General features: G+C 42.8%; 2 protein-coding genes across 4 annotated transcripts; one reads left to right on the forward strand and one right to left on the reverse strand.

Annotated features, from left to right (window-relative positions):
• Positions 1–104: 104 nt before the first annotated feature.
• LOC133460983 (zinc finger protein 84-like) lies at positions 105–16,574 on the reverse strand. Of its 3 annotated transcripts, none has more exons than XM_061741710.1 (3): positions 16,180–16,574; positions 8,329–8,387; positions 105–343 (listed from the first exon to the last, which is right to left on the reverse strand). In XM_061741710.1, exons 1-3 carry the CDS (start codon positions 16,343–16,345, stop codon positions 290–292), a joined length of 279 nt encoding a protein of 92 aa, XP_061597694.1. In that variant the 5' UTR covers positions 16,346–16,574; the 3' UTR covers positions 105–289. The 3 variants fall into 3 exon arrangements, with proteins under 3 accessions (XP_061597694.1, XP_061597693.1, XP_061597691.1); XM_061741709.1 differs by lacking the exon at positions 105–343 and adding an exon at positions 7,582–7,718; XM_061741707.1 differs by lacking the exons at positions 105–343; positions 8,329–8,387 and adding an exon at positions 13,097–15,504.
• Positions 8,252–12,628, forward strand: LOC133460984 (gastrula zinc finger protein XlCGF8.2DB-like). Its single transcript, XM_061741711.1, has 2 exons — positions 8,252–8,529; positions 10,360–12,628. Exons 1-2 carry the CDS (start codon positions 8,472–8,474, stop codon positions 11,337–11,339), a joined length of 1,038 nt encoding a protein of 345 aa, XP_061597695.1. The 5' UTR covers positions 8,252–8,471; the 3' UTR covers positions 11,340–12,628.
• Positions 16,575–21,511: the final 4,937 nt, after the last annotated feature.

Consider the following 21,511-nt stretch of genomic DNA (forward strand, 5'->3'; position numbering starts at 1 on the left):
ACTCCCCTTTAGGAGGGAAGAAACCTTGAGCAGGACCAGGCTCGTAGGGGGGGACCCTCCTGCCGAGGGCCAGACTGGTGGGTCAGGGACGGCAACAGCACAGCAGGCAGGTGGAAGCAGCAACGGGATGACCAGGGGTGGGGACCGCAGGCCAGCACGCAGCTCCCGAAGCTCCGGCCCAATCATCAGGTCCCAGGTTGGGGTGCAGGGTCGGGGAAGGGTTGAAAAGGGGCAGGGCCAAGGAGAGGAGTCTTGACGGACAAACCTTCTCCCCCGCCTGCCCGGGCTGTTACCCTGCCCCCCTCACTCCCACACTGCAGGTTCCGGTGTCCGGCAAAGGATGCTGCAACATGGACAAAAGAGAGAAAAAGGAGGAGAAGGGGGGGCCAGCACAAGAAACTACAGGAGCGACTCTGACACACTAAAGTTTACACTACCTAGAGATTTACCAACACCAGCTAGAGGTTTACTAAACACTAACTATAGGCTTTACTAAACAGAAATGTTTTAAGTTTATTTTTAAAGGCGGAGGTGGTGTCAGCCTCCTTAACCCAGATGGGAAATTGGTTCCATAGTAGTGGTGCCTGATAGCAGAACGCCCGCCCTCCAAATCTACATTTGGATACTCTAGGAACTACGAGTAAACCTGCACTCTGAGAACGGAGAGCTCTGACAGGAACATAAGGCACTATCAGGTCTTGCAAATAATGCGGAGCTAAGCCGTTTTGGGCTTTATACGCAAGTAATAAAATTTTAAATTGGATTCTGAATTTTACGGGTAACCAATGGAGCGACGCTAACACTGGAGAGACGTGGTCTCTCCTGCTGATTCCTGTCAGCACTCGTGCTGCTGCATTCTGGATCAGCTGGAGCCTATTCAGCAAATTACTTGGACATCCTGCTAACAACACATTACAGTAATCTAGTCTAGAAGATACAAACGCATTAACTAGTTTTTCTGCATCACTCTGCGAGAGGATTTTCCTAATCTTTGCAATATTATGGAGATGGAAAAAGGCTATTTTACAGACCTGATTGACATATGGTTTAAACGACAAATCCTGATCGAAAATAACACCAAGGTTTCTCACAGTTGCACTGGAAGCCATCGCAACACCATCTAATCCCTTCCTAAGATGCTCTGGACCAAGAATGATAACCTCTGTTTTATCTGAATTTAGAAGCAGGAAATTTCTGGACATCCAGTCCTTGATGTCCCTAAGACATGCCTGAAGTTTAACTAACGGTTCTGTTTCATCCGGCTTCATAGACAAGTAGAGCTGCGTATCATCAGCATAACAATGAAAGTGTATGCCGTGATTCTGGATTATACTTCCCAACGGCTGCATGTATAAACTGAACAAGATTGGCCCTAGCACTGAACCCTGCGGAACACCATAGCAGACCCTTGACTGTTCTGAAGAAACCTCATGTACATGAACAAACTGGAACCTGTCAGATAGATATGATTTAAACCAACATAGAGCTGTCCCTTTAATCCCAACAACGTGCTCTAACCTGTGCAGCAAAATGCCATGATCTATAGTGTCAAAAGCAGCACTGAGGTCCAGTAGAACCAGTATGGAAACTAATCCCTTATCTGAGGCCATAAGGAGGTCATTCGTGACTCGAACCAGTGCTGTCTCTGTGCTATGATGCATTCTGAACCCTGACTGAAAGACTTCAAACAGATCATTTCTATACAAATAGTCACATAACTGGCTTGAAACTGCCTTTTCCAGAATTTTAGATACAAATGGAAGGTTGGAAATTGGTCTATAATTAGCTAAGGTGTCTGGGTCAAGAGAAGGTTTTTTAAGTAAAGGTTTAATTACTGCGACTTTGAAAACCTGTGGTACATATCCTAAACTTAGGGATAGGTTAATTTGGTCCAGTATTGTCGTACCAATAAGAGAAAAAATATGTTTGAATAGTCGAGTCGGGATGGGGTCTAACATACATGTGGTTGACTTAGCTCTATTAACGAGTGAAGTCAGCTCAGGGAGGTCTATAGGATCAAAACAGTCTAGAGTCAAGTCAGAGCCTAGGGAAGTCGCTAAAGCTGAAGAAACACCTACAACCGGCTGGTTGATTTCTTCTCTAATTCTCGTGATTTTACTGTTGAAGAAGCTCATAAAGTCCTCACTACTGAGAGCTGCAGGAATGCACGGCTCAACAGAGTTGTGACTCTTTGTCAGCCTGGCTACAGTGCTGAACAGAAAACGTGGGTTACTTTTATTATCCTCTATCAACGTTGAATAATAAGCTGTTCTGACTTTGCAAATGGCTTTTTTATATACTATTAGAATATCTTTCCATTCACGATAAGAGTCTACAGACTTACAAGAGTACCACTTCCTTTCCATTTTACGCACGTTTTGTTTCAACATGCGGATATCTGAATTATACCAGGGAGTTAAGCTCCTGTGGCTAGAAACCCTCCTTTTCAAAGGAGCAACTTCATCTAAAGCTGAATGCAACAAATCAGCAGTGTTACTAGCAAGGAAATCAACATCTGTAGAGGTAGAACCCAGGTCACTGGCCTCGACTACATCAAAACGATCTCGTGTAAACGATGGATTTTTCAAAACGTAGAGGGGGAAATATCCGTTTTTGTAAATACCCGGCTATGTGTAAACGGGGCCGAGAAGCTCCAACACCAGCTCTCAGCCAACGACTCTGCGTCTGTCTGGAAAGTTCTCAGGCAGATCAAGAACCACAAGCCTAAAGCCCCCCACTCCATCAACAACCGACGCCTGGCCAACGACCTGAATAAGCATCATCCCCCACAACACCTCCCAACAGCTCCGATGCATCACCTCCACCCCCTGTCCATCTCTGTGACGACTCTTTCAATCCAGGAGAGGGACGTCAAAAAACTCGTCAGGAGACAGAACCCCCCCCCCCTTATTTGTGAAACACAATGTGGGTTACGCAACTCTCGTTGTTATTCAGCATGGATCCACCAACCCGCTCCATCTCCTGCATCAGCCAACTCTTCTGATAAATAAATGCATAAGTGATGCAATAGAGCAAGAATAAGCAACAAAGACTAAACTAAATAACAAATTGTAACAGTAGGAATATCAAAAGTGAAGTTGGCTATGTTGTTGACTGAGTAAAGTATTGTCATGGATCGCTTCATTGTTGTTAGTGTTAGTGTTGTTAATGTCATAGTTTCCCCTAATATGTCTGCATTTCTGGTGTTTGCAGAAAACAAGCAGCAGGTAGCGATCTAAGGCTCGCCGCTGGTGAGGAAGAGCTGGAGTCTAAGTTTTGACAGAGTGGACCAAAACCCCCCGCAAATTAAAGAGGAACAGAAACCCCAACACATTAAACAGGAACAGGAGACTGATATTAAGCTTTCATTCAGTTCCCTCCCTGTGAAGAGTGAACATGATGACAACAAACCTCTGTCCTTAGAGCTCCATCAAAGCCAAACTGAGGAGCACAAAGACTGGGAGAACCAGAACTAGATCCAGATCCAAGTGCAGAACCAGACACTGAAGACAACACTTCACAGACGTTAGTGATGGAAACTGGGAGGAGAGTTGTGGAAACATAAGAAAATCCACACGGGACAAAAACCGTTCATATGCTCCGTATGTGAAGCAGCCTTTATATGGAAACACGTGTTAGTGCAGCCCATGAGAAGTCCCAACGGAGAGAAACCTTTCGCCTGCTCAACCTGCAAGGAGACTTTCCTCTGGAAGCAAACTCTAAATCTACACATGAGAATCCACGCAGGAGAAAAGCCCTTCAGCTCCGCTGGCTGCAACAAGAGATTTACACTTTACAACATCAGCAGCGCCGTCCAGCCAGCCGCAAGCTGGCGAGCTTACTGTGACGAGACGCGTTTTAAAAACATACCTATTACTACTGTGAGGAATAAAGAAAAAAATCATTAAATAAGCCAAAAAATGCTTTGTTTTATTTTGAAAGTGATAACTAGGGATGGGAATTAATAAGATTTTAAGATTCCAATTTCATTCTCGATTCTGCTTAATGTTTTTTTTCCTTTATCTATTCCCTTATCAATTCTCATTTGGGAAGAAGGGACAACAATGAGGAAAATGGGAATGGGATTGTTATTGCATGCTATTTTGCAACAGTTTTTTGCATGTTGGTAGTATTTTCTCCATTTAATGAAATATCCACTTGGCAAGTATTGCAAGTCGGCCTGTAGTCATCTTTTTTTTACTGAAATGTAACCAGACTTTGGAGCGCCTGTATCGCTTGGGCACCATGTTTACTATTGACTGCTAGCTTATGCAACGTGCGTGATGACGTCATTTGTGCCCACTGGAATCAAAAAGGAAATGGTTTGCAAATTCCAAGAATTCAAACTCTGGGAACCGATTCTGAACAAGAACCGGTTCTCTTTTTTTTTTTTTTTTAATTTACCTTGTCTGCACACATATTAATGATTGATACCATGACGGTAGAAACCAAAAGTATATATATGTGCATTATTACTATATTTAATATATATACATATATATACGCACACATATGCGTACACATACATAAATATACACATACAAACCCAGTGTTGTTTTTTTTTTTTTTTTTTTTTGGGGGGGGGGGTGACGACATCCACTGCCAATCCAGGAAGCAGGAACACACGGAGACACACGTCAAGCACTGGAAATCTGCAACAAAAAACCACAAACAAAGCACGAAACCGGCACGGAGCCAACCAAAACAATAACAGCAATCGACCTAAATCTTGAGATCTGATCGTCGCAGTCTGAGCTAAGCTATCGCTACCTAAACCCAAAAACTAGAGAGCCAGCATGCAGGTGAACAAGCCAGTGTGTATGTCTATGTGTGTGTGTGTGTATGTATATGATCATGCGTGTGTGTGTGTGTGTGTGTATATGCATGTGACTAAGTGACTATATGTGTGTGTGTGTGTGTGTGTGTGTGTGTGTGTGTGTGTGTGTGTGTGTGTGTGTGTGTGTGTGTGTGTGTGTAATAAACCAAACAAAGCTCCACCTGAAGTGTATCTATAGTGGGGGAGGGGGGGGAGCAACCCCGCCACCCGCGAGACCAGAGGCCGACACGGAAGAGCCCGGAACCCAGGCCACCGGCAACCCCACTGAGGGGAGTAGTAGGAGGGAGGCAACCCACCGCCTGCGAGCCCCCGCCCCCCCCCCTCCAACGGCGCGGGAAGAAGCAGCCAGGGATCCTGCGGCGGCGGACCGCGACCCAGGCAATCCCCGGCCACCCGGTCCGGGCCGGACACGCGGCCAGGAGGCCCTCACCCTTCAGGCCAACGACCCCCACCCGGCAGGGGGCCAGCCTGCCCGGAGAGACAGAGCCGCCCCGGCCGCCGATGCGGGCAGGCGCACCCGTCCCCCACGAAAGTGGCCCTCCAAGACCAGAGGGGCGCCCCGCCGCAGAGGCAGCGGGGGGGACCGGAGACGGGCCCGGAGAGGAGGAACCCCCCAACAAGGCGACACCCGTGCAGGCCCGACAACGGAGGGCCCCAGACCCAGGCATCCCATTCATTCATCCATTCAACTATCCGATATCTATACATAATAATAATACTACTACTAATAATAATAATAATAATACTAATAATCCCAGGCCGGTGAGGGAACGCGGGTGATGTGGGACCCCCTCCCGCCCCTGGTGTTGAGTGCATGTGATTAATGCCATAAAAACAGGGAGGGGGGAGGGCCAAGTATCGATTGACACCGACCCCCCCCCCCCCTCCCGAACTACGTGTCCTTGTCAAATGTATTTATTAAGTGTTGATTGTGCAGTGTCTATTTTGCTGTTAAAACCGTGAGGCGGGGAGTGCCGGGCCACGCGGGACAGTGCCCCCCACGACCCGGACCCCCCGCCCTTCGCCTATGTGCGTATGAATTGTGTAGGGGGGGAAAGAGGGGGAGCGGAGGCCGAATCCAGGAAGCAGGACCAGCAAAGCCGGCCCTGATAAGACACCCGCGTCCCCCCACCGGCCATCCAGTAGACGGGGGCCGGCCGGGCCAGGGCCCCACCGTACCTCCACGGGCGCCCCCGGCGCTGCCGGAGCCCCCAGACGGAGGGGGAAACGGTCCAACATCCTCCCATTCATACTGACAACATAAGACATAGATACCTGGGAATGGTGCCACCCCGCCGTCGCGCCCGCCCGTGCACCCCCCGGTCAGGGGAGGCCCGATCCCCGGACCCGGCCCCACCCCCCCCCCCCAAGGCCACCCCGGCGGACACCCCAAGGGTCACGGAGTCCCCACATCCGCAGGGGCACTTGGCCCCCGCCCAGCGACGGAGGACCAAGGCAGCAATGCCCCCCCAGCGCAGACAGCCACCCCCCACCCAGGCAGGGCCGGGCCCTCCGGGTGGGACCCCCACGTCCACGGCCCAGCCCCCCCCGGGAGGCCCGGAGACGCCCAAGCCACAGCCCCTATTTACTAGAATGGTTTTCTTTGCGATACATAAGGCAGTGAGAACCCGGTGTGTCCAATTAGGTTCTATTTGAGTGTCTCCCAGGTGACCTAATATAAGAACCGGTTCTCAATTCCAATCCCTAGTGATGAGTGAGCATGATTAGACTCTTAAATTCACTTGAAAGAGCAAAGAGGTTTATATCTATGAACCCTTGAGGAAATTAAATGAAGCCGTTTCCTGACGTGTGTAGCTTTAAAGTACGGTATGCCTATGCAGCAGAGGAAACAGATCAAGAAATAACACTGGATTACAGGATTTTTCTGGAGTTAAATGTCCAGATGGTGAAGAGTGTGAACTTTTTTAAGGAGCAACATGAGACCATGTGAATCGAAGCAGGTTTGAGTTAGAATGTCTGTGTTTGCAGCATAATGGCGTTAACAAGAGTCAAGGGGCTGAATAGGTGACAGTTACCAGCATGGAACGCTCATACTGATCCAGTTATATGACGCAGCAGACATGAACTCTCTTTACTTTGCATCCGATGACAGCAGCAAATCCTACTTAATGTTGTTGATTAGTATGGGGGTTAAGATGGTGACAATGTTATAATTAATTTTTTTATGTGATAGTGATAGTGTGTGTTGTCAGAGGCTCAATTCAGTTTATTCTGACATCACCAACTTGCCCTCCAGGCAAATGTTATTTGTATTCATTGCATTCAATAACTAGTTAATGTCATAATTAGAAATTTGATGTCCTAACTTGCGACACAGGTACATTTGTGCAGCATGCTTTATTTTTTCTCCTGTCAGGAAGAAAGAATCCAAAACACAGGGATTTTACTTTACCATGATAACATGCTTAAATATAAAAGTAAGTTATGACCAACATAATATGCCTTATACCTCCTGTTTGATTTTTTTTGAGCTTCTTGTATCTTTTCCTTTATTTTGAATTTAAGTTGTATCCATTACTGTTGAATATTTGAAAAGGTCCCAACTGCTTATAAAAGTAACCTGGTTTAATAGAAAAACTCCATAAAACAAGTCCATTCATAATCCACAAACTAACCGCCTTTATTGAAATCAAGGTCACATGATCACATGATTTCTGGGAGAATGATACAAGACAGTAACTGAGTTCCTGCATTTCAGCATTACCTATTTGTCGGAGTGCTTCTGTCTGTGTCAAAGTTTCCACCACAGCTGAGATGCTCCATGACTAGAATAGGGATGGAATTTAATTAAGTACCAGTACTACTCTATTAATCCCCAGTGTGGCAGTTTCCAATCAGAAAGAACAACAGCACAGAAAACCTGAAAAAGCCAGAAAGACGAACTTAAATGCAATTTAAAAGGGTCCACTTTACAGTTATCGTATTTATAGAATTACATAAACTTTTACAAGCATTAATTCAACTCCAAGAGCAGATGAAGATGAATACACCAGCTTTTCATCTTAAAATGACCCTGCCTAAAATACCCCTGGAAGTCAATAAATAACCATCTGTGGGATTTAAAACTCAATGGTCTGAAAGCCAAATACTGATGGGAAAGTTGCTATGATGCATGCCTTACATGTGATTTTATAATATAATTAATTTCTATTTATTTTAATAATAATAATTTTAATAAGGTACCAAAATGCGTTATGTGTGCAGTTCTGAATTCACTTAACAAAATTAGGCAGGAACAAAAAATAGATGAATAGATGGACTGAGACGCTCCTTCCAAAGATCATGCAGCACTTCAGTAAACGCTGCGGCATTGTGGTCCAGTTTTGATGCTTTTAATTTGAAAATCAAATTGCACCGGCCTGCCACCGGAAGTGTTTACTGTTAGCAGCAGCCAGCATTTACTGCATCAACAATCTCTGTGACTGTAATATCCTATCTGAATCATTTGATCAACCATACATGTCACAAACCTGTCCGGGTGCTTGTTGATTTCCCCTGATTCTCAGCTGGTTGGAGCAGACTGGTGGAGCTGAGAGAAAGGAGAGTTTGATGGAGATCAGACTTGGTGCAGAAAAACTACCTGCTCCGAACACAGTAAGACCTTTTCCATAAGATGAGCATCTTGGAGAAGGAAAGACTAAATGCTGCGGACGAACCTGGCGACAGTGCTGGTAGTTGATCATATTCTTCCCCTCTTTCTTTAATTGTTGCTGACATTAAATGTGAAACACAGAAAGCTGCTGTAGTTGTTTACCGTTTACTTTCTAAAAGGCGTGACAACTGTTTTCAAAAGCAAAGGTTTGTTGTGAAGTTGGTAAGTATGTGTTGACAGTTTTTTGGGGATATTATAGGATTTTATAGGACATAAATCTGATGAAGTTTGAAGAGACAGTCCATCAACAACTAGTGATGTTGGAAACAATAAGACTTAAATATGAGCCAAAAAGTATATTTTTCAAAATCAGTGTTACTTTGGTCAACATTAAAAACATGATTATCTACAACTATAATCCACTGACTTTTGAAGCTTTTTCATTTACTGATAACTTCAAGCGGTTGAATTTTCTCCTGTCAATTTTAATCTCAGACAAACTAATAATGACTCCGGCCAACAAGACAAATGGAGGTAGAGTTCATCAAATAATCCCAGAAACACCATCTTGACCTCAATATTACTTGGGAAACCTTGCACATTAGTACAAGTATAGCCAGAATATGTGGCTATATATATATATATATATATATATATATATATATATATATATATATATATATATATATATATATATATATATATATTTTTTTTTTTTTTTTATTTATGGGAGCAATTTTCAATTTTCAATTCAAATTCAATTCAAGTCTTTCTTTTGAACATTATGGCAGTCTAAAGTAACTGATATGCGGAAACATACTAAAACCAGGAATGCAAGAGACATTCTTATTGTAGCAGCAACAGTCTTGATGTGTTCGAAAAGGAGTAGGAAGAAGTACAAAAACTCCTACTGCTAGAACTTAATATTATGTTGTCAGATGGCTGAAATGAAATGACTTCTGCAACAATTGATTTCCGTTTGGGGTTAAATAAAGTAGTCTGTTTATTTGAATTTTTGTAATTGTTGGGAGCCAAAATTTGAACTACGATGAAAATATGACTAATTAAACAACCATAATAATGACAAAAACATTACTTCAAAATATTGTGGCGAAGCTAGAGAATGTTGGAGCAAACAGTTATGTATCAGTAGGACTAAACAAATAATTAATTTATTGATATGGGAAGAAAAGACTGAAATGATATAATAGCACGCTAAAAAAGAGACTTGGCAATATGGCTCGAATTTGTGAATTACTTCATTTTCTCTTGCATGCAAAAGGGTGTAAATGTTAATTTCTTGTTTGAATGCAGGAGTGACACAGAGGGTCTCCAGTACAGCAGGTTTACAGAACAGAGCTGGATGCTCATAATAACACGCCGTTATCACAACAACATATTTGCATCTGTGTAACTGCACAGACACAATGTTGGTCTGGGTTGAGTGGACTCGTGATGAACTCAGAGTGACTGAACATTTTCCATTACAATTATACTATTAATATTAATACATACATCTATACATCTGTTTACAAACAGTCTGCAAGTTTTATGGAAATTAATTTATGCTCAAATCTAAGCCTGTTAAATTGAGCAAAACTCAAGACTTCAGAATGAAAGAATTGAAACCGGAGTCAGATTGTGTTTTTAGTCCGTTTGTGGTAAATCCGTGCGGACTAGACTGTAAAGGAGGTAAATTATGGGGCTTTTCTGGACATTTTCTTTGTTTTACTCAGAACGCCACAGGAACGTAGGTCGGTACACACTACAACAATGTCTTTACGTTTCAGTTCAAACTTAATGATTTTAGTGGGATAAACCAGTACAATCTAGATTTCAAAGGAATCATATTATGTTCCTTTTTTTTGGTAGGCAGCTACATGATGTATGTTTTTATTTGACTCTGCAGATGTCCAGCAGGTGGTGATCAAAGAGGAGCAGAACTGGAGTCTGAATCTGCACCAGGAGGACACAAAACACATTAAAGAGGAAGAGGAGGAGGCCGATATCATCAAGTTCACATTCAACCCTGTTAATGTGAAGAGTGAAGATGATGAAGAGAAACCACAGGCCTGTGAATTTCTCCACAGCCACACTGAGGAGAACAGAAACTCTCCGGGAGGACCAGAATTGGATTCATCTCAGTATTTAGAGTCGGACACAGATGACAAGATGTTGGATTCTTCGGAGACCGACGTGAGTGATGGAACTTGGGAGGCGGGGAGTGAACCCCAGTCGGGTTTAAACTCTGCTGGTAAAAGATGTGACCCTGGTAAGAAGCTGCACATCTGCGGCGACTGCGGTAAGACGTTCAGCCGCCGAGGACGTCTGTTAGGACACCAGAGAATCCACACGGGAGAAAAACCCTTCAGCTGCTCCGTCTGCAATGCAGCCTTTACGTGGAAAAATGCGTACGTGGAACACACACGAATCCACACTGGCGAAAGACCTTTCAGCTGCTCTGTTTGTAACGCCACTTTTAAAAGAAAATACACTTTAGTGCAGCACTCGAGGACCCACACAGGAGAGAAACCTTTCACCTGCTCAGTATGTGGTCAAAGTTACAGGCACAACGTGGGGCTAAGTCGTCATATGAGGAGCCACACGGGGGAAAAGCCCTACATCTGCTCCGTCTGCAAGGCGGCTTTTAAGTGGAAAAACGCGTTTGTGGAACACTCGAGGATCCACACTGGAGAAAAACCCTTCAGCTGCTCTGTGTGCACGGCAGCTTTCAGGAGAAAACAGGATTTTGTCAACCACACAAGAGTCCACAGTGGAGAGAAGGCTTTCAGCTGTTCAGTCTGTGGGCAAGGTTTCAGTAAAACTATATATTTAACTTCTCACATGAGATGTCACGAAGGACAGGAAGCTGTCAGGTGCGCTGTCTGAAAGACTGTCTACTTTAAATTTAATAAAGTTAAAAAGCAGCTGCATCACTGATATCTTTGTTTTATAAAAGCACTGTTAACCCCCCCCGGCCCCCCCTCAAAAAAGCAGATCTGGGTTTGTTTGTACAATGTTATTAAATTATGCAGACTGAGATTTCATGATTTGATGTTTGTGCAACTCACCACAGTGTGATCGCGGGCTCAGAAGAAATCTTTACAGCCTAGACTGTTAAACCCCCCCCCCCCCTCAAAAAAGCAGATCTGGGTTTGTTTGTACAATGTTATTAAATTATGCAGACTGAGATTTTATGATTTGATGTTTGTGCAACTCACCACAGTGTGATCGCGGGCTCAGAAGAAATCTTTACAGCCTAGTGCTCTGTTCGTATGGGACTATCACCCTGGAACCTGTGGTGATTTGTAATAATTACGGAGGATATCTGCGATATTAATCGAGCGGAAATGTGCCATTTGTAAAGTTGAGATTCCTGCACAAATGATCCACCCCATTTCAGCTAACACAGAGATCAAGGGAAACTTGTAATCCCGTGCAAATGCATGTCAATAATTTAGTGATTTGTGGTGGGAGTCACCTTTTCTGCCTCCTTCCTGACATACTGTAATTATGGCAGCTGCAGTGGTTGTAGCGATATAATATGATATGATCCTTTAAATGTGTTTAAAAAAAGATGAAGAAATGAGACCTGTTGAAAGCAGGACTCTCGGAGCCAGCAGACATGACTCTTAGCTGGCTAAAAAACTTTTTATCCTGCAATAAGCTCAAAGCATTTAGGCTACAATGAAATAACCAGTTAGTTAATATTCTGTTTACCGTTACCATGGCAACTTGAGCACGCAGGCTGATGTAATCTCCAGGTTTGGTAACCTGTCAAAATATGACGTGTTTTAACTGAAGTGGAGTGTGATCAGAGCTCGACTCCAATTCAATATCCAGCGTTTATATTAATTAAATAGTAATCAACTTGTTTACTACAGGGCCTTGGGATTAATATCTGTAAATTATAAAAAAAACATGGACTTAATTTATCCCGTGTGAACATGCTGAGCCACGAACCACAGATGTTGGGGTGTCATTTTTGAATTCCTGCATTTTGGGAGGTAATACATTTGAAGAGCATATACCGAGAACCCCGTTAAACTTGTGACGTTTATCGTGACTGTATGTTGGTGTTCGACTTCCAGTGTCTGTGTAAAGGATGAATCTGAAGATCTGATGTGAAACAAGTTTGCGTACTATTAGGTAAACAAATTAATTAATAAAATACACTGGGAGGAGAGAAGGCATCTGCTTCATCTTGTTGGAAACTTTTTGTCTGAAGTGTGACACAAGTCAGAAAGACTTATTTTTCTAAACCCTATTGAAATTTCAAATACAGAAAAGAGATGGCCACCAGCTGTTGTGATTTATGTGCTAAAAGAGTCCTATTTCAGCTTTAAAAATGTCGGATTTCATCAAAATCAATATTTCTGCACAAAAAGAAAAGCACCAAGTCACTTTCTTTCCAAGCCAGGAGAAAACTGGAGCAAAATCATAATCATTTGAACAGATCGATATGGTAATGTTGCTTCTTTTTTGTAACACTGGAGAAGTCAGGAGATGAAAACTGCTATATAATAGTAGAGGTTTCATCGAGGATCGGGTTTGTGGATGCAACAAGTAAAAGACTTGACACTTGATCACAGCAAATGAAAAAAAAAAAAAAGCTTTTTAGTTAAAGGAAAACTTTATTTTATCCAAACGCAAAACAAGAAAAGCAGGTATCAGTCACAGGCCCGCAGAGCACAAGAACCAGCTGGAGTTACAGAGTTACATGTGGAGAGGTTACAACATACACCGGGGTCTGTAGTGGACAGGTAAGGCCAGAGGGGGGCGCTGTTACACTATTAAAACTAACTAAGAGAGTTTTCTTGTAGCTTGTAGTAGAACCACTGCAGTGTTCAGGGCCAATCCCCTCCTTGTGAACACACTCGCTCATAGAGTGGTTTGGTGTCCGTGTGAAAAATAACTTGCTCAGTTATGAATATCCACCGTAGTTGCATTTGTTGGGTGGCCAGGGCTCAGCTGGTGGAGGAGATGCATCTCCAGAATGGAGGCTCAGTGGCTTGATCCACGTAAGCCACACTGCCTTTATTACGTGGGGGATAAAAGTCTTGCATACAAACTATATTTATGTGAATGAGATTTAGCTGGGGTGCAAACAGTGTCCTGTTAAGTGAATAATAAATCTATAATTTCCCAGTGCCACTCGTGTATAGAGAGCAGTAGGGACACAAAACTTTATAAATGTAATGCAAACAGCGTGTAGACACATTTGTGTGTGTGAGGGTGCCATCATGTGGCTGAGATCCAGCTGTAAGGACAGCTCGCTGACTCTCCTGTGTGTGATCCATGTGTCTGCTCATTCCTTCTCCCAGAATAGCTCTTGCTGCAAAGTGAGACACTGACAGGTTCCTCTCCTGCATGGCATCGCACCCTCACAAATACCAGTTTTACTGCAGTCATGTCTTCTAAATATTCTTCTGTCAGCCTGAGCTGTAGAACTGTGTGAAGTTTTACCTTCCGTAACTTGTTGCCTGCTTTTTCTCCATGGAGTGCTGAAGCTCTGCCCTGACATACTGGTGTTTTTGAGCTGATAAACCCAAGTACACCACTTGTCACAAGTCTTGCAGCCAAACCGTTTTTCCCCTGTGTGACCTGCCATGTGATACTTCTCTTTTGCTTTCTGTATTAATCTTTTATTGCCAATCGAGCCGCAGAACGGCCTTTTCCGAGTGTGGAATTTCAAGTGTCTTTAGATTGGAGTTCTGTCTGAATCTTTTGCTGCTCAGATTTGAGGCTTTATTTTCCAAAAAGTGTGAAGCCGACCGAGGTTCTCCAGCAGTGATATCTGACTCTTCCCTCAGTTTCAGAAGAATCTATCATTTTGTTATTAGCATCTGGCTCTGACTGGTGCTCCACGTTTCTTTCCTCCAACAGTGCTGCTGATATATCATGTGACGCGTCAGATTCACTTTCTGTATGAATCTTTTATTGCAAATGGAGCAGGCGAACGGTTTCTCTCCTGTGTGGATTTTCATGTGCGTCTTTAGATTTGAGTTCTGGGTGAATCTTTTTCCACACACAGAGCAGCAATATTGTCTCTCAGTCAGACAGCAGGCTTTATTTTTCATGAAGTTTGAACACGACTGAGGTTTTGTGGATGACTTAGAGTCATCGCTTACTTTTCCCTCAGGTTCAGAAGAATCTAGAATTTTGTTATTATCATCTGGCTCTGACTCTGGAGCTCTTATTTTCTTTCCTCCAACAGTTTTGCTGTGATGTTTCATGTGACGTGTCAGATTCCCTTTCTGTATGAATCTTTTATTGCAAATGGAGCAGCCGAAGGACTTCTCTCCTGTGTGGGTTTTCATGTGTGTCCGAAGATTTGAGTTCTGGCTGAATCTCTTTTCACACACGGAGCAGCAAAATGGTCTCTCGCTCCGATTACAGCTGCCATTTTTCATGAAGTTTGAACGCGACTGAGGTTTTGTGGATGACTTGGAGTTATCGCTTACTTTTCCCTCAGGTTCAGAAGAATCTATCATTTTGTTTTTATCTTCAGAATCTGGTGCTCCACGTTTCTTTCCTCCAACAGGGTTGCTGTGATGTTTCATGTGACGCGTCAGATTCACTTTCTGTGTGAATCTTTTATTGCAAATGGAGCAGCCGAACGGTTTCTCTCCTGTGTGGGTTTTCATGTGCGTCTTTAGATTTGAGTTCTGGGTGAATCTTTTTCCACACACAGAGCAGCAATATTGTCTCTCAGTCAGGCAGCAGGCTTTATTTTTCATGAAGTTTGAACCCGACTGAGGTTCTCCAGTGGATTCACACTGATATATGACTTTATTCTCTGTTTCAAAAAAATCTATAATTTCAGTTTGAGACTCTAGATTAAACTCTGGTGCTCTGCTTTCCTTTCCTTGAGGTTTCTCTTCATCTTCTTCACACTTCACAAGGAGATGATAAAATGCTGTGACTTCAGCCTCCTGCAGGACTTGGATCTGGTCTTGCTCAGCTTTAATATTTGGAGGATTTGAGTCTTCCTGCTTCAGCGGCTCAGACACAATCTCTTCTTTGCTCACAATAAATGTGTTGATGTTGATATCTAAGGGGAAAGTTGATAAACACACATATGCAGATATTACTTTAAATTCTGACAAGTCTTGATGATAATCTTGTAATTTAGTTTTATATTACTACACTTTAGCCTTTTCTGGTTTGCCTTAAGTCCTACATTTTGTAACCAGCGGGGCTTATGTTTGTCACTAATTATATACACCTACGGTTCAGTCGGGGATTTTCTGTTCCTCGAGGAAGCAAAGTTATTATCACAATGTAAAAAAAAAAAAAGTCAACAAAATCAATGGACACCAGAAATCTTTATGCAAAATTTAAGGGGAAACCTTCGAGCATTTACACAGCAGATCCTAATCTTTTAACGTCAGAATAAACTCCACAATAAAATGTATTTAGCCAACTTTTTTTTTCTGGAAAGCAATTACAAAGAAAAAACACATGCTATGAATATTAATACTTAATAAACATAATTGAAGGCTATAAAGTTGTGCTTCTCACTGATTATTTGTTACAGTTCAAGCTTTTATTTTGAAGGCCAGACGAGCTGGACATCCTGCCTCTGCATGCCAGTCGTACTGCACATTATGGCTCATTGTTCATAAATAGACATCTCATTTCTACAGTTGAAACTTCATGTGAGATAAATCCCTAGCATTGAGTTGAGCTGTAACAACATAAAAGGAATCAGAGAAAGAAAACTGACCTGCTTCAGCTCTCTTGGGCGCAGTGCAAGCTTCCAGCAGGCTGTGCTGGTGCTCTTTCTCTGCCTCGTACTCCACCATGGCTCCTTCAAACAGCCTGAAGATCTCCTCTGCAGCAGCCGCCAGTCGCTGCTGCACCACCGCTCTCAGCATCTGCATGTCTGGCATAATCACCCCCTGCCGTCTCTTTCTGCTCGTAGAACTTTGTCATGCGGTGGCTCCAGTCCCTTCCTCTCTGTTGCCTTGAGCTTCCCCTTTCAACAGAATAAAAAAATGACACACTTTCCCTTCACTTCAAAATAAACAAAGCTGTGCACACAGGCATTGTAAGAAAATGTAACCCTGGTGCAGGGCCGTTCCTGACCCATTTGGCGCCCTAGCCAAAATATTTGCTGGCGCCCCCCCACCCCGTTCCCGTCCCTTTACCGTCCCGTCCACTACCACCACACACACACACACACACACACACACACACACACACACACACACACACACACACACACACACACACACACACACACACACACACACAGAGAGAGAAACGGAATGGCAATTTCTTTAGGATGTATTAAATAATTAAATATATAATATGTAATAAATAAGTAATACAACAACTCAGTGCAGCAATTAAATAAAGAAACAAGCGCAAACACAAACAAAATTTCAAATGGTAAAATAGGTCAAGTAAAAGGTATTGCACACAAATAATAACAAGTACTACCAATAATAACTTGCCTTCATGGCAGCAAAAGCGGTCCAACGCTATTTCTAATTATTTCAAAGCGGGATCGATTTTCGAGCAAGCACCACGTCCCCCTTGGAGAATTCTTAACAAAACTCCTCCCTTAGGTCTTTTTTAAAAAACAGGGAGCAAGATACATCCAAATATGCTAAAAAATAAATACATATTTTTAAATGGAGGGGGGTGGGAGGGGGCACTTAACCTTAAGCCATCCACCCTTCTCTCGAGTTTCGCCGGTCTGTTTATCCAGGCGACAGCTGAGTGTCAACTCCGTGAATACCTGTTAAATCGACGCAGAGCCTACGCCGTAGGGTACGGCGCGACGCGCACCGTACGTAAGCGTCGCCGCGTCCCCTACGCCGTAGGGTGTAACGCGCATTGGTGTAACGCGGAACCGTAAATCAGCCTTAATTATGCGTGTTGGTGGCGGAATTCTGCAACGCGCTGCAAACAGCTTCACACAGCCACATAAGGCTACTTCGAGGTCCAAACGACAATCCTAGAGGTTTCTTTCACGTGAAGATATTAAAAAAGTCGTTTTTAATAGCAGCTAACGTTCAAAAAAACTGCACCAAACCGGCGGCTGCGTAAAAGAAAGCCAGCGTGAGCGCTCCTGGCTGTGGAGCCAGGTGCGCTGCGCGAGTTAATTAAAACCAAAAAGTTCAAATTATTTATGTTCCTTTACTTCAGCGTAGTTTCTGCAGGGTAAGAGTTCGTTTTTGGGGGATTGGTGAGACTGGTGGGAACACCAGGCGAACATTCAACAGAAACACCAGCCTCCACTTCGTTAAGTAGACTAAACGCGTCCTGTTTGTTGTGCGTCAGTTTGGACTCGAACTCTCAGCAAAAGCAGCCGTTGAGAGCCGTGTGGTGGAGGGGAAAACACGACTAAACTCACCACACGGAGGATTAGAGGGGAAGGGAGGAAAAAAGAAAATAATAACCTCAATATTTCTACCTAAAACCTCTACCATCCACTGGAGAAGAGAGAACCGCGCCGGAGTTTTTCTCAGGGTACTTATGCATTTAACTTGCTTAAATGCGTAAGTACCCTGACGTGCCCTACTTCATTATTATTTAAAGACTTATGGTTATATGTACTGTTGTTGTTTTTTAGTGTATTCATTTCTAATTTTTCAAAAGTTTATTAAAAAAAAACAAAACAAAACAAAAAAAAAAACAGCTGCCTGCATGACGCCCCCTGGCATGCTGGCGCCCCTAGCATTTGCCTAACCTGCCCTATGGGCGGCACGGCCCTGCCCTGGTGTTTCAAGTTCAGCCCCCGCTATGATCAGCAGACACTGACAGGATATAGTTTATCTTTGATAGGTAAATGTTATGCTATTATCAATCCTGCAATTTGTTTCTTTATTGATTAACATCAATTCCAGACCGAGTTTCAATGCGGAAACAAAGGGTTACACAGGTTTTCTGCCCCAAAGTTTACAAAAAACACTGTGAAACAGACCAGTAACGTAACATATCTGCAGGTTAGGACTGCATTTCCACTCCAACTACAACTACAATTAAAGCTGCAAGGAGCTCATCGCTGCCTGCAGTGCCCTCGCGCGTGCAATTTTCACCAATAAAGGTCAAGGACTCAAAACTAAGTCTGATGACACCACCCATTTCTCTCTATGTCAAACCATTCAAAAGTTATTGCAGAAAATAGGAATCATCACATATCGACCAATCAGAAGAAGGAGCGGGGCTAATTTTCACCAATTATGTTCAAGGACTCAAAACCGAGTCCGATGACACCACCACCCACAAGTCTTTATGTCATACCATTTAAAAGTTATGGCAGAAAGTAGGAATGATCAAATATGGACCAATCAGATGGCGCTTTTTGGCGTCTATCATGTACCATAATACAGGTACCATGCTGCTTCTGTTGAGAAGGAAAAAACTATAAGAAAAACCAGTGGGAAGTTTTTTTAAGTCAAGAAAATATACACGTGTAGCTCTAATCTACTGCTTTAAAAAAATACAATGCCTTGCCTTGCCCTCGCTGGTTCTTTTTTCTCTGTTTATCGCTTGTTTAAATCTGTTTTACAACCTTTTTTGGATACTGTAGATGGCGTCCTTCGGTGCTTGCTTTACCAAACAATTAACTGTATAATGTTCGTTTTCTTGATTCTTTGAACCCCCTGATTTTGATATGTACACATATTTATTACAAATAAAGATAGTTGAAAAAAATATACGGTAACGTACGGAAGCGTAGTGCTGCCCATATAAATACGTATCCGCCCCATGGAGCTGCTGCGATACGTCAACGTCGCCGCCATATTGGATGTTCAAGACTGCGCTGTAAACTAATACAAGTAAATGGACTTATTTTCATAAAGCGTCTTTCTACAAAGAAATTTACGTTTTACGTCTCATTTATTCATTCACACACACACTAATATACTTGGGAAACAGTCAGGCACAAAATATAATATATTTAATTTTCTTAGATGGCAAAAATAAGAACTTTATTGATCCCACATATAAGTAATTAATGTTATATCAGCACAAGAGAACAAGGTAGTGCAGAAAAACAATATATAATTCAAAGTGCTTTATATCAACATTAAAAGCGGAAAGACACAATTAAACAGTAAATAACAAATAACATGAAATAAAATGATAAGAAAAGAGGTAAAATAATAAAAAGCACAAGTTGTTAAAAAGTAAGGGCAGTAGAGTCCAGCAGGTAAGTATTTAATTTAAGAGTACGCTTCATATCAGTAAACAGTAATGTTTTTATCCTGATTTAAAGGATCTACAGTTGGAGCAGACCTCAGGTCTACAGGAAGTTTGTTCCACCGGTGAGGAGCAGAATAACTGAACGCTGCCTCAACTTGCTTGGTTCTGGTTCTGGAACCATAACAAACCAGATCCAGATGAACCTCAGGGGTCTGGGAGCTTCATAGGAACTAACAGATCCAGATGAACCTCAGGGGTGTGGGAGCTTCATAGGAACTAACAGATCCAGATGAACCTCAGGGGTCTGGGAGCTTCATAGGAACTAACAGATCCAGATGAACCTCAGGGGTCTGGGAGCTTCATAGGAACTAACAGATCCAGATGAACCTCAGGGGTCTGGGAGCTTCATAGGAACTAACAGATCCAGATGAACCTCAGGGGTCTGGGAGCTTCATAGGAACTAACAGATCCAGATGAACCTCAGGGGTCTGGGAGCTTCATAGGAACTAACTGATCCAGATGAACCTCAGGGGTCTGGGAGCTTCATAGGAACTAACAGATCCAGATGAACCGCAGGGGTCTGGGAGCTTCATAGGGAACTAACAGATCCAGCATATATTTTGGTCCAAGACCATTCAGGTCTTTGTAGACCAGCAGGAAGATTTTAAACTCTATCCTTTGACTCACTGGAAGCCAGTGTAGTGATTTCATGACCGGTGTAATATGGTACAGTTTTCTGGTGTAATATGGTCCAGTTTCCTGGTGTAATATGGTCCAGTTTCCTGGTGTAATATGGTCCAGTTTCCTGGTGTAATGTGGTCCAGTTTCCTGGTGTAATATGTTCCAGTTTCCTGGTGCAATGTGGTCCAGTTTCCTGGTGTAATATGTTCCAGTTTCCTGGTGCAATGTGGTCCAGTTTCCTGGTGTTTGTAAGGATTCTGCTTTAAAGCTGCTTGTGAAGATAAACATGATGAAACTTCAAATCTGTTGTTTGTTTGTTTTTTAGTTTTCTCATTGCACACTGTTAGCATTTATAATGTAATAATTACCAGTACTTGCCAGATATTTAAGGTATATTTTGTCTTGATAAAAAAAAGGGCAAAACTATTTACACAGACGTATTAATTGAAAAAGAGACGAAAAGGATCAGGCAGCCTTTTATAATTATAGTAGGTAAAGGAAGGCTGTTACCCTTCAGCGAGTACGAGGACAAAAGGACACAACTGACTGAAAACTTGGAGAGGATCAAAGTTAAGCTGCAGTTTACTGAGTTATCTGAAACCATTGGAAAGATAAACATTCAGGCCCACTTCTGGACATCGTTCTCCCAGCTTGGAGGTCACTGCTCCAAGTTATCCAATCTCACCACGGTTGCCTTCACTTTCCACATCTTTTCCATCTCTCCCTTAAGCACTTGGTATTTCTCCAGTTTATCATGCCCTTTTTTTTATCTTACTAACGCTTGGGGTTGCTACGTCTATCACTGAGGTTTTCTTCTGGAGTTTGTTGACCAGCACAATATACAATAATGCTCTTTCGTCCTTTTTTTGTTCTTGTTCATTTTGAGATCTTTTAAAAGCGCTATATAAATAAAATTGATTATTATTATTATTATTTTCCGTGTGCCTGGTTATTTTTATCCAATCATGTTAAGTACAGAGGATTGCACTTCACCCGATCATGTTCCGAGGCTACATCTGCACTCATCCATACTGTATTTGTTAGAAAACACTGTTTCAAAACAGTGTCGGACTGCATTTGCAAGTCAACGTCTTTGTCCACCTGAATTCAAGTCAGGTTAATGTTGCACGTTTAACGCTCGGCTGGACTGAAACATGTTTCCCACAGTTCCCACCCCTGGTTTTTAACTCAGACATTTGGTTTTTGCTGCCATTAAG

This window comes from Cololabis saira, chromosome 15, assembly GCF_033807715.1.
Source record: "Cololabis saira isolate AMF1-May2022 chromosome 15, fColSai1.1, whole genome shotgun sequence".
NCBI classification, from domain to species: Eukaryota; Metazoa; Chordata; class Actinopteri; order Beloniformes; family Belonidae; genus Cololabis; species Cololabis saira.

Excerpts from the sequence above, each read along its gene's own strand:
- LOC133460983 (XM_061741707.1), bottom strand. The coding sequence starts at position 16,345 with ATGCCAGACATGCAGATGCTGAGAGCGGTGGTGCAGCAGCGACTGGCG. Across the intron at positions 15,505-16,179 it reads GCCCAAGAGAGCTGAAGCAG|ATATCAACATCAACACATTT; the intron begins GTCAGTTTTCTT and ends CTTTCCCCTTAG.
- LOC133460984 (XM_061741711.1), top strand. The coding sequence starts at position 8,472 with ATGAGCATCTTGGAGAAGGAAAGACTAAATGCTGCGGACGAACCTGGC. Across the intron at positions 8,530-10,359 it reads CGAACCTGGCGACAGTGCTG|ATGTCCAGCAGGTGGTGATC; the intron begins GTAGTTGATCAT and ends TTGACTCTGCAG.